The sequence below is a fragment of the Stegostoma tigrinum genome, chromosome 25, assembly GCF_030684315.1.
Source record: "Stegostoma tigrinum isolate sSteTig4 chromosome 25, sSteTig4.hap1, whole genome shotgun sequence".
Classification (NCBI taxonomy): domain Eukaryota; kingdom Metazoa; phylum Chordata; class Chondrichthyes; order Orectolobiformes; family Stegostomatidae; genus Stegostoma; species Stegostoma tigrinum.
Genome location: NC_081378.1, coordinates 35403228 through 35417866, shown reverse-complemented (window position 1 = coordinate 35417866; position 14639 = coordinate 35403228). Strand labels below are relative to the sequence as shown.

At 41.7% G+C, this 14639-nt stretch overlaps 1 protein-coding gene across 1 annotated transcript; it reads left to right on the top strand.

The window, feature by feature from the left end:
* Positions 1 to 9668: 9668 nt before the first annotated feature.
* Positions 9669 to 13697, top strand: LOC125463383 (coiled-coil domain-containing protein 71L-like). Its single transcript, XM_048554631.2, has 2 exons — positions 9669 to 13200; positions 13295 to 13697. Exon 1 carries the CDS (start codon positions 10003 to 10005, stop codon positions 10564 to 10566), a length of 564 nt encoding a protein of 187 aa, XP_048410588.1. The 5' UTR covers positions 9669 to 10002; the 3' UTR covers positions 10567 to 13200; positions 13295 to 13697.
* Positions 13698 to 14639: the final 942 nt, after the last annotated feature.

Here is a 14639-nt window from a genome sequence, read left to right as displayed (position 1 = left end):
TGCCTGTATGCAAAGAGGGTTAGAGTTTTGCTTAGTACATGTATACCAATGGTTTATATCTATTTATTTGTAGCTGTAGTTGAATTACTTCTGGTAAATAATAGTCATTGTTTAGTATAGAAATCTGCCCCTGCTGTACATGAACCTTGGTATGAGCATCAGGTAAATTTTGGTACCATTTGTTTGAAAAAATTTAACATTTGATATCAAAAATAGAACATAAAACATAGCCCAGGAATGGGCCCTCTGGCCCACCTGTTGTGCCAAACATGATGTCAAATTAAACTAATCCCTTCTTCTGCTCATGGTCCATATCCCTCCATTCCTTGCTAATTCATGTACTTATCTAAAACCTTCTTAAATGCCCCTATCATATCTGCCTCCACCTCCACCCCTGGTAGCACACTCCACACTCGTACCATTCTTGTGGAAAAAAAAATTGCCCCTCACATCTTCTTTGAACCCCCTCCCCCTTAAATATATGCCCCCTGGTTTTAGACATTTCAATTCAGGGAAAAATAATTCTGACCATCAACACTATCCGTGCATCTCAGAATTTTATATTCTTTGATCAAGCTCCCCTTCAGCCTCTGCTGCTACAGAGAAAACAACTTAAGTTTTTCGCAGCATCGTGGTAAACTTCTTCTGTGCCCCCTCCAAAGCCTTCACATCCTTTCTGTAATGTGGTGACCAGAATTCTAAGTGTTGACTAACCAAAGTCTTATAAATCTGCAACATGACATCCTGACTCTTGCACTCAATTCCCTGACCTATAAAGGCAAGCATACCATACGCTTTCTTCTGCACCCCATCTGCTTGTGTGGTCACTTTCAGGGAGCTATGCACTTGAACCCCAAGATCCTTCTTTCAGTATGTCAGTGCTGTTCAGGGTCCTGCAATGAACCCTATATTTTTTCTTAACATTTGATCTCTCCAAATGTAATGCCTCACTCTTGCACAGATTAAACTCCATCTTCCATTTCTCTGTCCACATCTGGAACAGATCTATATCCTGCTGTATCCTTTGATAACCTTCTACACTATAACCTAACTCCACCAATCTTTGTATCGTCTGTAAACTTGCTAACCCACCTATCTACATTTTCATCCAACTCACGTATACATTATCACAAACAGCAGTGGTCCCACTACAGATCCCTGTGAAACACAACAAGTCACAGACCTCCAGGTTGACAGACAAACTTCCACCATTTCCCTCTGTCTTCTATGGGCAAGCCAGTTCTCAGTCACTGTGAATTCAATGCATTTAAATCTTCTGGATGAGCCTACCATAAGGGTACTTGTTGTAAGCCTTGCTAAAATCCATTGAGACAACATCCATTGCTCTATCCTCATCGATCACCTTCGTCACCTCCTCGAAAAATTCAATCAAGTTTGTCAGACATGATTTATCCTGCACAAAGCCATGTTGACTGTCCCTAATTAGGCCATACTTTCCAAATGCGGGTAGTTCATATTCCTAAGAATTCTCTCAAATCTTTCCAACCACTGATGTAAGACTACAGTTTCCTGGATTATCCCAAATTTCCTTCTTGAATAGAGGAACAACATTAGGTACTTGGCAGTCCTCCAGGACCTTTCCTGTGGCTAATGAGGATACAAAGATCTTGGCCAAGGCCCCAACAGTCTCCTTTCTTACCTCCCTCAATAACCTGGGGTAGATATGATGGAGCCCTGAGGCTTATCCACCTTAATGATTTTCAAGAGACTCAACACCACTTTTTTCTTGATTTCAAAATTCCCAAGCATATTTTCATGCTCCACACAAACCTCACTATCCTCCATATCTTTCTCATGGGTGAATACTGACGCAAAGTACTCATTTAGTATTTCACACACACACTCTGCCTCCAAGCGCAAGTTCTCTCCTTCATACTTGAGTGGTCCTACCTTCTCCCTAGTTATCCTTTTGTTTTTAATGTCTCTATAGAATACCTTGGGATTCTCTTTAACCCTACTTGCCAAAGTCCATTTCATGGCCCCTTCACCCTCTTCTCATTCCTTGCTTGAGTTCTTTCCTGCTTTCTTTATATTCCTCATGGGCTGTGTCCAATTTTAGCTTTCTCAGCCTTATTTGCACTTCTTTTGCTCCTTTTGACTAAATTTATAACCTCCCTCATTATCCAAGGGTCCCTTACCTTGCCATCCTTCCTCCTTACTGGAACATGCTGGTCCTGAACTCTCAATAGCAGATCTTTAAACAATTCCCACCTGTCAAATGTGGACTAGCTCCTCCCAGTTAACACTCCTTAGCTCATGCCTAATACTAATATAATTTGCCCTTCCCTGATTTAGTACCCTACCACAGGTCTTGACTTATCCTTATTCACAGCTACCTTAAAACTTTAGGAGTTGCGATCACTTTCCAAAATGCTCTCCCACTAAAAGGTCAGTGATCTGGCTGGGCTCATTACTCAATACAAGGTCCAGTATGGCCCTTCCTGTAGTTGGACTATCCAAATACTGTTTCAAGAAATTTTCTTGGATGCACTTAACAAATTCTGCCTTGTCTAAGCCTCTTGCTCAAAGGAAGGCCCAGTTAATATTGGGAAATTAAAGTCACCCACTATGACAACTCTGTTTTTATTGCATCTTTCCATAATCTCCTGACATAATTGTTCCTCCATGTCTTGGGGACTGTTGGGAGGCCTATAGTATAATCCAGTCAGAGCGATTGCACCTTATTTTTGAGCTCTACTTATATTGCCTCAGTGGATGAGCCCTCCAGTAAGTCCTGTCCAGTGCAGATGTAACATTCTCCCTGATTAATAATGTAATTCCTCCACCTCTTTTACCATCCCCTGTATCTCATCTAAAACAACAAAACCCTAGAACATTGAGCAGCCATTCCTGCTCCTCTGCCAGCCAAGTTTCTGTCATGGCCACAACATCATAGTCCCATATACTGATCCAGGCTCTAAGCTCATCTGCCTTACCTTTAATACTCCTTGCACTGAAACAAATACACATCAGCCCCTCAATCCCATCATGTTCACTTACTTTCTCTACCTGTCCTTCCTTTCTGATTCACTGGTCTTAACATATACCATCCCCTCAATCCCTCCACTTGAAGACCTGCTGCTCCGGTTCCCAGACCCCTGCCTCTCTAATTTAAACCGTCCTGAGTAGTACTAGCAAACCTCCCTGTCAGTATGTTGGTTCCCCTCCAGTTTACGTGCAACCCGTCCTTCTGTTAGAGTTTGTCAAGGTGGTGTGAATCCTGTTCTTTTCTGGAAGTACTAATCTATGAACTGCTGTTTAAAAATATGGCTCCTCGCAGTGCATGTTACAAATTCTGTTTCCCCTGAATATTCGCATGATGAGAACTCTTTCTCAGATGCTGCTGGTTCGATGTTTTGCCTCTTAAAACCATTCTGCAAACTTATAGAACCTTCAACAGTCATACTTTAAGAAGAATTTGACATGGAAAACCACATTAACAGTTTGGAAGATAATAAAATGTGAGGCTGGATGAACACAGCAGGCCTAGCAGCATCTCAGGAGCACAAAAGCTGACGTTTCGGGCCTAGACCCTTCATCAGAGAGGGGGATGGGGTGAGGGTTCTGGAATAAATAGGGAGAGAGGGGGAGGCGGACCGAAGATGGAGAGTAAAGAAGATAAGTGGAGAGAGTATAGGTGGGGAGGTAGGGAGGGGATAGGTCAGTCCAGGGAAGACGGACAGGTCAAGGAGGTGGGATGAGGTTAGTAGGTAGGAGATGGAGGTGCGGCTTGGGTTGGGAGGAAGGGATGGGTGAGAGGAAGAACCGGTTAGGGAGGCAGAGACAGGCTGGACTGGTTTTGGGATGCAGTGGGTGGGGGGGAAGAGCTGGGCTGGTTGTGTGGTGCAGTGGGGGGAGGGGACGAACTGGGCTGGTTTAGGGATGCATTAGGGGAAGGGGAGATTTTGAAACTGGTGAAGTCCACATTGATACTATTAGGCTGCAGGGTTCCCAGGCGGAATATGAGTTGCTGTTCCTGCAACCTTCGGGTGTCATCATTGTGGCACTGCAGGAGGCCGATGATGGACATGTCATCAAGAGAATGGGACGGGGAGTGGAAATGGTTTGCGACTGGGAGGTGCAGTTGTTTGTTGCGAACTGAGCGGAGGTGTTCTGCAAAGCGGTCCCCAAGCCTCCGCTTGGTTTCCCCAATGTAGAGGAAGCCGCACCGGGTACAGTGGATGCAGTATACCACATTGGCAGATGTGCAGGTGAACCTCTGCTTAATGTGGAATGTCATCTTGGGGCCTGGCATAGGGGTGAGGGAGGAGGTGTGGGGACAAGTGTAGCATTTCCTGCGGTTGCAGGGGAAGGTGCCGGGTGTGGTGGGGTTGGAGGGCAGTGTGGAGCGAACAAGGGAGTCACGGAGAGAGTGGTCTCTCCGGAAAGCAGACAGGGGTGGGGATGGAAAAATGTCTTGGGTGGTGGGGTCGGATTGTAAATGGCGGAAGTGTCGGAGGATGATGCGTTGTATCCGGAGGTTGGTAGGGTGGTGTGTGAGAACGAGGGGGATCCTCTTAGGGCGGTTGTGGCAGAGGTGGGGTGTGAGGGATGTGTTGCGGGAAATACGGGAGACGCGGTCAAGGGCGTTCTCGATCACTGTGGGGGGAAAGTTGCGGTCCTTAAAGAACTTGGACATCTGGGATGTGCGGGAGTGGAATGTCTTATCGTGGGAGCAGATGCGGCGGAGGCGGAGGAATTGGGAATAGGGGATGGAATTTTTGCAGGAGGGTGGGTGGGAGGAGGTGTATTCTAGGTAGCTGTGTGAGTCGGTGGGCTTGACATGGACATCAGTTACAAGCTGGTTGCCTGAGATGGAGACTGAGAGGTCCAGGAAGGTGAGGGATGTGCTGGAGATGGCCCAGGTGGCCCAAGGGATTAACAGTTTGGAACATGTCTGATATTTGAAAGAACCAGCAAAAAAATCATTAAAAATCATAAATTAAGGAAATTTTTCATCTGGTTGTGAGACAAAAGAAAAAAATTAAAATGATAGTATCAACATAAGATTTGACTGCAAGAAAATAAACATAAGACAAAACCAAATTAATGACTGTTGCACAAAAATAGTAGGTAAGCTAATTTGGAATTTAGATGCAACATATTTGGCTTGATGTACAGTGTGCTACTCCAGCAGATCATAACAATTGTCTTCAAACTTTGTTTCTGCAGATAATATCTTCATCTCCAGCATGCGAACATTCAAACAGAGGTATAAATGAAAGTAGAAGGTGAGAGCCCTTTTACATATTCTGAAGCGTATTAAAATCAGACACATTGATCACAAATGATGTCAGTGAATCTGTTACTGCTGTAATAATGCCATAAAACAAAACAAAACTGTAGTTGTTGGAAATCCAAAACACAAACAGAAATTGCTGGTAGCATCTGTGGAGCAAATGCAGTGTTATCGTTTTGAATTAATGTGTAATATGATTATGTGTAAATTGTGGGATTTTCATATGCAATTTTTGATGTTATTTGAGTTTCTGGTTTTTGAATTGGTAGCAAATGATTTTTATTTCTATGAATTTAACTGTTTTTCTTGTAAATTTTTATCTCATAATGGAGATTTATTATTTAAGATAATAAAGTGTGAAGCTGGATGAACACAGCAGGCCAAGCAGCATCTCAGGAGCACAAAAGCTGATGTTTCGGGACTAGACATCAGAGAGGGGGATGGGGAGAGGGTTCTGGAATAAATAGGAGGCGGACCGAAGATGGAGAGAAAAGAAGATCAGTGGGAGAGAGATTCCCTGAGGTTGGTCCGGAGGGAGGAGGGTAACTTTTTCAGGTTAGGCATCCCTGGAAGAGGCTTAGCAGTGAGGTTAAAATTGTATCAGAGATAATGGGAACTGCAGATGCTGGAGAATCCAAGATAATAAAGTGTGAAGCTGGATGAACACAGCAGGCCCAGCAGCATCTCTGGAGCACAAAAGCTGACGTTTCGGGCCTAGACCCTTCATCAGAGAGGGGGATGGGGTGAGGGTTCTGGAATAAATAGGGAGAGAGGGGGAGCCTTATAAGATTGAGTAGGTCACCTACTTAAAACCAGAAATGGAATACAATATATTTTAACTGTTATGGATGTATCTCCAAGATTTCCTGATGATGTCTCACTAACTTGATTGATTTTCATTTGGAAGAAGTGACAAAGAAAATTGATGAATGCAGAGCGGTACACATTTGTCGATATGGACTCCCGTAAAGCGTTCAACAAGGTTCCATACGGTAGGCTAGTTAATGAGGTTTGATCACATGGGATCTAGGGGAGCTAGTCAAATGGATACAAAATTAGGTTGAAGGTAGAAGACAGAGGGTGGTAGCTTTTCAGACAGGAGGCCTGTTACCAGGAGTGTGCAACAAGTTTTGGTGCTGGGTCCACTGCTTTTCGTCATTTATATAAATGATTTGGAATGTGAACACAGGAGGAATAGTTAGTAAGTTTTCAGATGACATCAACATTGATGGTGTGGTGGACAGTGAAGAAGATTATCTCAGAATACATTGGGACCTTGATCAGATGAACCAATGGGCCAAGGAGTGGCAGCTGGAGTTTAAATTAGATAAATGTGAGGTGTTATATTTTGGTAAGGCAAACTAGGGCAGGTCTTATAAGGATAATGGTCGGGCCCAGGGGAGTGTTGCCAAACGAAGAAACCTCGAGGTGCAGGTGCACAGTTCCTTGAAAGTGGAGTCACAGGTAGACAAGAAGAAGATGTTTGGTATGCTTGCCTTCATTAGTGAGATCATTGAGTACAGGAATGGGATGACATGTTGTATTTGTACAGGACATTGATGAGGTTACTTTTAAAATACAACATTCAGTTCCGGTTGCTCTTCTGTAGGAAGAATGTTGTTACTCTTGAGAGGGTGTAGAAAAAATTTAGAAGGATGTTGCCAGGACTGGAGGGTTTCAGTTACAGGGAGAGGCTGAATAGGCCAGCAGTGTCAGAGGCGGAGGGGTGACCTTGTAGAAGTTTTTAAAATCATGGGGGCCATAGATAGGGTTAATAGCCAAGGTCTTTTTTTCTAGGGTGGGGAGTCCAAAACCAGAGGGCATAGGATTAAGGGGTAAGATTTAAAAAGACTGAGGGGTAACTTTTTTCACAGAGAGGGGGATGCATGTATGGACAACCTGCCAGAAGAAGTAGTGAAAGTGGGTACAATTATGACAGTTAAAAGGCATCTAGATGGGTGTATGAATAGGAAAAATTTACAGGGATATGGGCCAAGTGCTGGCACATGGGACGAGGCCAGATTGGGATGTCTGGTACCTGTGAACAATTTGGGCCAAAAGGTCTCTTTCCTTGCTGGATAACTCTGTGACTCAAAGTGCTTTAGGAGAAATTACTGAAAAAGTGGTAGGTGAAAAGTTTGTTCAATTTTTGTTGCAAGATATGAATTACCCAAAGAAATACTGTCAGATCAAGGCTCAAAGTTTATGTCACAAATATTTTAAAAACAAATGGCTAGTTTAGGAATTATACAATTTACATCTACTGCATATTACCTACAATCTGAAGGCATATTGGAAAGATGGCATTGAATTTTAAAGACGATGTTTAGAGCTTATGCCAGGAATGTCCTAATGATTGAGAAATAGGAATTTATTTGTTATTATTTGCTATTAGGGATGTTCCTAATGAGAACACAGGATTTATATCTTTTGGACTACTATATGGACATGATGTAAGAAGACCACTTAGATTAATTAAAGTTAATAAATAAAGCTCATAAAAAATGCTTCTCAACCATCTAATACATGTATGTTGTCTGGAAAGACATATGAAAAATGATCAACAAATAATGAAGAGTAACACATAGAAAAATGCCAAAGTTTGCCGTCAGGCTTGGTACACTTGCAGATTGTTGCTGCACACTCTCTTACTCTGCTTGGAAATAAAAGCTGCACCTGTTGATTTCAAATATAAAGTGACAGATTGCTGGTGATTGTAAAGCCTGGAAATGTCAAACTACCAACACCACCAGCATCTCATTATCAATCCTGAATGATGCAAGAATAACAAGTGTTTTTGATATTTATTGTCTAATCAAACACTTCACAGAAGAGAACAATTCTCTGCTGAGGGCTTGGGGCACTTTTTTTCTTGGAGCTCATGTGGTTAAGGCTTATTTCCTTTCGATCAGTTCTCTAATGTATGTAGACACTCTCAGTGGCTGAACTAAAGGCATATGAGATCAGCAATGGGAATATGCAAACGTCAGTGCTAGAATGCATTCCTGTTTTATCTTGTTGTGGATCTTGACGGGTTCCAATGTGGCCCTGTCAAAGCTAGTCGTTTGTTATCTGCGTCGGAACAGATCCCTCTTCATCACGTCTTTACTGGGCAGGCAGTTTTCTTCAACAGTTTAGATAGACCACTTCGCGTTACATAATTTAATGCTTTGGGAGGTCAGTGAAGACGATATATAGTGGTCTCATTATTCATTGACAAAGCAAAAGGGTTGACTTTGAAAACTGAAGGAATAATTCACATACAGATGTCAAGATCAGAAATCCATTAGGCATGAGAATGATGATCAAAGTGAGAAAAATAGCCTCTGGTTATTTTACTTGCAAATCCATTTAATCTTATGGAGCCATCTTCAATTATGTTAAATAAACCTCGACAAAATAGAAATGAAAACAAATTGATGGAAATACACAGTTGGGTTGACAGCCCAACCTAAGTCGGTGGAAAGAGAAACGGAGCTGATGAAAGGGTGTTGACCTGAAACAGTATTTCTGTTTCTCTCTCCACAGTTGCTGCCTGTTCTGAGCATATCCAGCATTTTATGTTTATTTAACATTTTCAGTTTCCAGGTTTTATTTTGTCTTAAGTCTAGATTTAACTGTCAACAGCAGAACCATGTTAAAGCGAAATGAGTGACAAATTTGTTGCAAACAAGAATTCTGGCATATGTTCATTCCACATAACTGAACAGAGTTGAGATGGCTGGAGGGCAGGTTGTAGTAAACTGTTTGCGGGTGTTAAATGGTAATTAGTGAGTCTAAATTATAAATTGGATATGCACTGAAAGAAATATTAGACAATTTCTGACGAGGATTATCAATGTATTAAAATTCTCCTCGTCATTTTCGTGCGGTGTTTCACGATGCACTGCGAAAAAAAGTTGTAGTTTATTACCCGGAAATCCCATTGGTTCAATTGAAAGGGTTTTTAAAACATAACGGTCGAAGTCTCAAATACAGTATCAAGCATATAGAGGAGATTAAACTTGCGAAGTCTCGTTCACCATATGATTGGGATGACTGTTGTTTGATCACAATCCAACCTTCAGCAGTTCTTTCATATTGCCATCAATGACAGTTACACTGTAGCTTAAACACTTTCTTGGTTTTGATACATTGCACTTGGAAAAGCTTTGGAAAGAAAGCATCTGAGTCTCGAGAAAGGGAGGCAGTGGCCCTGAAACGTCGACTGACTGAGTGACTTCTGTTTCTACACCCCCTCTTGTCCGCCCACCTCTAGATGATCCTGAGCTAAATATTTTTGTCCTTTTTCTGTTGGTGAACCGAGATCCATATGTTTGCCTGACTCGCTGGCCCCCATCAGCCAGTGTTGAAGACAGGCTTCCTGACTGAGTTGTCCTCCTGTTCAAAGACGCTGTGAGTGGCTAGCCTCCTTGTTTTTGTTGATCGGGGGCTGGGTGGAGTCACTGAGCTGACGTACTGGTAGGGCTCCTGTTTATAAAAGGGCGGTGGATGAGGCCGTTCTTCCTTTCCCAGGGATATCTTGAGAAAATTGTGAGTGGGGTTCTTTTTGTTGTTGCTGCCGCTGCTGGCAATGCTAATGTTGGGGGTATGTGTGTAGGCGGGGTAGGAGAAAGCTGACACCCCCCTTCCCTTCACCCCTTGGCAAAGACCCCGGTTCTCTCTTTGCTCTGTGTGTGTGTGTGTGTGTGTGTGTGTGTCGGTGGGAGGAATTGGGAACAGTGTACGCGCAAAGCCTGGCCATGGCGGTATTCGCTGGCGAGGAGCGGGTGGTCTACTCCAGATCACAGATGGTGTTCGCGGGAACAAAGGCACTGGAGGATGCGCTCAAGATCTTCATGCCCAAGTGCAGCGACTTTCACAACTCGGAGATTGAGCTGTGGGACTTCCTGTGCAGCATGAGGGAGGAAGGCTTCACCCCGGTCATCCTCCGCAGCAAGGACGTGTACGGTTATTCTTCGTGCCGCTCCACGGTGCCCGAAGCGAAGCCCACGGCTGAAGTCAAACCCAGCACCGAGAGGGCGCCCAGGAGTCGGCGAAGGAAACAAAGGAATGCGGGGGAGCCCGTCACCAAGAAACGCAAAAGCTGCCTGACAAAGACCTCACCTTCCCAGGTCGTCAGCCGGGTTTTGCGAGGCAACTTGTCCAGCAAAACAACTGCCTCTCGCCCATTCGACTTCCCAACCATAAAAGTTGAAGATTCATCTTCAGATGAAAGTGTTTCCAAGGCACGTCAGAGGGCTCAAAAAATTCTTAAAGTAAACTTGTCGCCCGTGATCAGATTGAGACCTGTGAGAGTGCCGTGATGAGGTTTCGGATGATGGGACACTTTTTTTTAAAAAAGAAAAGATCATAAATAAATGATTGAAGAATTTGGGAAACAGAATAGAAATTGGTTTTTCGAACCTACATTGACTTATTATGTTTATGAATTCAACAACTGTAAGCTTCAGGGAAATGTTTTAAATTATTTTTAACGGCCTTTACTTTTTCTGTAGCACTCTATACTTATTGTTTACTTGTTAAACTTCACTTTTTTGTGTTTCAGCTCGCCACCTTCTTTCTCTGCGATTGGTGTTGTATACATGCAACCCAATTCGGCAAGCTAGTAGGATAAATAGTGATTCAAGGATATATTCAGTTTACAGAGCTTTGAATGCAGTTAACGTTGAAATATCACAAGTGGGTAGGACTAGTGAGAAATTGCAGCATTTTAGCAATGAGGATCAGATTGCAACATTCAGCTACACCTTTTCCTTTGTCTCTGTTTTCTTTTGCTATTTGGAATGTTCATCCATAATTTTCAAATTGCTGGAGCTTGCAGCTTATAGATCACTAGTTTCACAAATTTGTGATCACGTGAATTGAGAATACTTTGTGGTATCCCACCATTCTCGCATTTTTTACTTATGATGGAATCTTGTGGCTTCAAGAAAGACAAAGCTGATTGGATCTGGTTCCAAGGTGCAACTGCACTGAGACTGAAACTGGACTGCACTGTCCAGTTCATCTTGAACAGTTCAACTGTTAATCAGACGACTTGTTTTGGATTGCAAGAGAAAGCTGAACCTAGCGTAGAACATTGATTGTCCAATGGCCATGAAAAATGCCAGTTGAGTGGATAACCAACCTGCAGAGTAGCAATTGTGGATATGTACCTCCATAAGTACTTTCTGATCTCTGGCTGTCAGAGTGCAGTGATTTTCAGCAAGCCATTTCATGAATTGAGCAATGACTTTTGAGTTTTGGGGTTCACTATCCAGACAGAAATTCTGTTTTAGCTGTAAGACTCAAGGGTGAAATAAATTTGGCTAGTTTCAATTCAGTTTGTAAAACCTGAGCTCCTAATGCTGATGTTTGCTAGCGTAGATCAGTTGAAGGTGGAGACGGATTTTCCCCGGTGTTTGTAGATGTGAACCACTGAGAACCTTTCAATGGCTGTTTTGGGTTAGAGACAACATAAATGAATTGTGGAAGGGGGATGAAATTCTGCTTTGAGTTGAGCTCCAATGCAAGAAATTTGGCCAAGACCATTTCACTGTTGTGGTATCATGGATTCTGATTATTTAGAGGAGGTTCAGAGGAGAGTGAGCAGGAATTCCATTTTAAAAGTCATTGTGCTGCAATCAATTCGAAAAGAGTGGGACAAATGTGTTTGTTAGTAACTATGACAGCTTGTGTCATCTCATTACAATAAAATTTGGGATTTAGCTAGGACCTGCTATCTATTCCAAATTAAACATTAAAATGGAAAAAATATGTATGTACTTGCATTTTTGCATTCCTTTTATATGCACTTCAAAAATTGTTTGTTTTCCTGATGATTCATGTGCTATGTCTTCACGGTAGGATGTAGGTTTCTGTAGTGGGAGTTAGAATTCAAAGAAAGCAAGGCTGTGTTGTGATTCAAAGTAAATCTGTTCAAGTACTGAAACCAAAGTGTCCTGCCCTGGATTGGTGAAAGCATTAGGTTGGTTCTGATTTGAAATTGGTCTAAACAGGTTGCTTAATTTACCATTTTGGAAGCATGTGTTTGAATTATCAGAACAAAAGATCAACCTTTAGCTCAATGTTGCAACCGCAGAATTAGGTGAGCATTCAGAGGTTGTATATTTTTGACTAACCTTTTTCAGCAAATATATATGGATTGTTTTCACATGATTAAGTGCACAGACTGAGTGCAAATCCATGCAGTAGAACTACTTGGTGAGCACCTAAGAGATAGTGAAGATGGGAATACTAGAGTAGAATTTCCATTGCATCATATTGTTTGCACTTTCCAAAAATAATGAGTTTTGTGGTGGAGTTTACATTTCTAATTAACAACTGAAATTCAGCTTTCCATAGTTGCCTTTCTTATTAGTAAAGAAACATTGAAACCTCAATTTTTAAACTTCTATTTTAGTCAAATAATCTCTTCAAAATTGCAGAAAATGAACAACACAGGTGGGGTTTGTATTCCATTACTTCAAGGTCCTACCAAACAGAACAGTTTGCTAACATCTTGTCATCCGTAAGGAAAACACCAATCTATAATGTAATGTTAAAATTGTAATAGAAGCTACCCTCACTGAACAATTTCTGAAATTGAAGCTTCATTTCACTATTTTATTAAGGGGCTCACCTTTGGCAGTTTTGTACAAATTTTGCTTTGTGATTATAGACTTTGGAATACGTTGTAATTGAAGTACTAAAATGGGTAGTTTTAAGAAGTGTTTCAAAAAATAGTATGTAGGATCGTAAGATAGATGGTTTGAGTGGAATTTCTATTCATGAATACCTGTTCTTTGAAAGCACAATTATGAATTAAACACATTCCTTCTCGCTCCTCTACTACCCAATTCCAACCACATGCCCCCCTTTGCCCCACCCCAACAGAACAAATTCAGGGATATGGTGCTGACATTATTCAATGATACCGTGGTCAAATTCATAGGAAGGTATGTGAAAAGCTCGTCAGTTCAAAATAAATTTAATTTTTAGTTATAACTTATTCACTTAAGATACATTTGAATTATACCTGTAACATTACAGGTGCACTTACAGTGTGAATGCAGTCTAAGTCAAGATCTGACCTGGTACTGGGTGAAGTAAAAGTCCTACAAAGAGAGCCCTTCACTGCTTGAGAATCAATCTATTTCTTTACATTTCATTCCTATTCCAAAGTTCGTATTAAGTGGTTTTGGCCATTTGTTGACGCAAAACTTTTGAATTATGAACAATCAGTCTTTTTGATACTATGGTAATTGATACTTCAGTGGTGTTGACCATACTCAGTCTGTTTCCAGGATTTTCCTCCAGTTGATATTCTCCTGTTACTGTTTCTATGTTAATACCTCAATAGCTTAAAGATTTTTTTTTGTAAATTCTTGTATCATTTTTGTAAATGGTGTAATTTTTAATGTTGAATAAAATGGACAGTTATTTTAACTGAAAATTGTTCTGTTTTTGTGATTCAGCATTGTCATGTGTTTCCTACTGATTGAAAAACTCTACAATGTTGTCCCTTCCCAGATAGTGCACGGTGATGTGTGTCCATAGAGAACACAACTGTGAAACAAATAATACAAAGTAATATAATTAATCTTTTTTTGAAGTTGGAATTATGCGCAGAGCATTGTCTTCATTTCAGTATTCAATCATTAATTCTTTACAAATGAACCTGACAAATAAAGGAACCAGGATGGTGATTCCAGTGTTCACTGCAGAGGTGACAGAGTCTGTGATGCTGTTTTTATTGATTCCTGGAATGTGGGTATCAGTAACAGGACCATTATTAATTGTCCATCTCAACCTCTCAATTTCTAAATTCTTGGAAGTACAGGGTTGGGTTAGAACAAGTCAGCATGGATTTAGTAAGGGGATGTCTTGCCTGACAAACCTGTTAGAATTCTTTGAAGAGGTAACAAGTAGGTTAGACCAGGGAAACCCAGTGGATGTTATCTATCTAGACTTCCAAAAGGCCTTTGATAAGGTGCCTCACGGGAGGCTGCTGAGCAAGGTGAGGGCCCATGGTGTTCGAGGTGAGCTACTGGCTTGGATTGAGGATTGGTTGTCTGACAGAAAGCAGAGAGTTGGGATAAAAGGCTCTTTTTCGGAATGGCAACCACTGACAAGTGGTGTCCCGCAGGGTTCAGTGTTGGGCCTCAGCTATTCACTTTATATATGAATGATGTGGATGAAGGGACTGGGGGCATTCTGGCGAAGTTTGCCGATGATACAAAGATAGGTGGACAGGCAGGTAGTACTGAGTTGTTGGGGAGGCTGCAGAAAGATTTAGACAGTTTAGGAGAGTGGTCCAGGAAATGGCTGATGAAATTCAACATGAGCAAATGCGAGGTTTTGCACTTTGGAAAAAAGAATACAGGCATGGACTATT

Bases quoted from the DNA above. Each gene is read 5' to 3' on its own strand.
- LOC125463383 (XM_048554631.2), top strand. From the start codon at position 10,003: ATGGCGGTATTCGCTGGCGAGGAGCGGGTGGTCTACTCCAGATCACAG.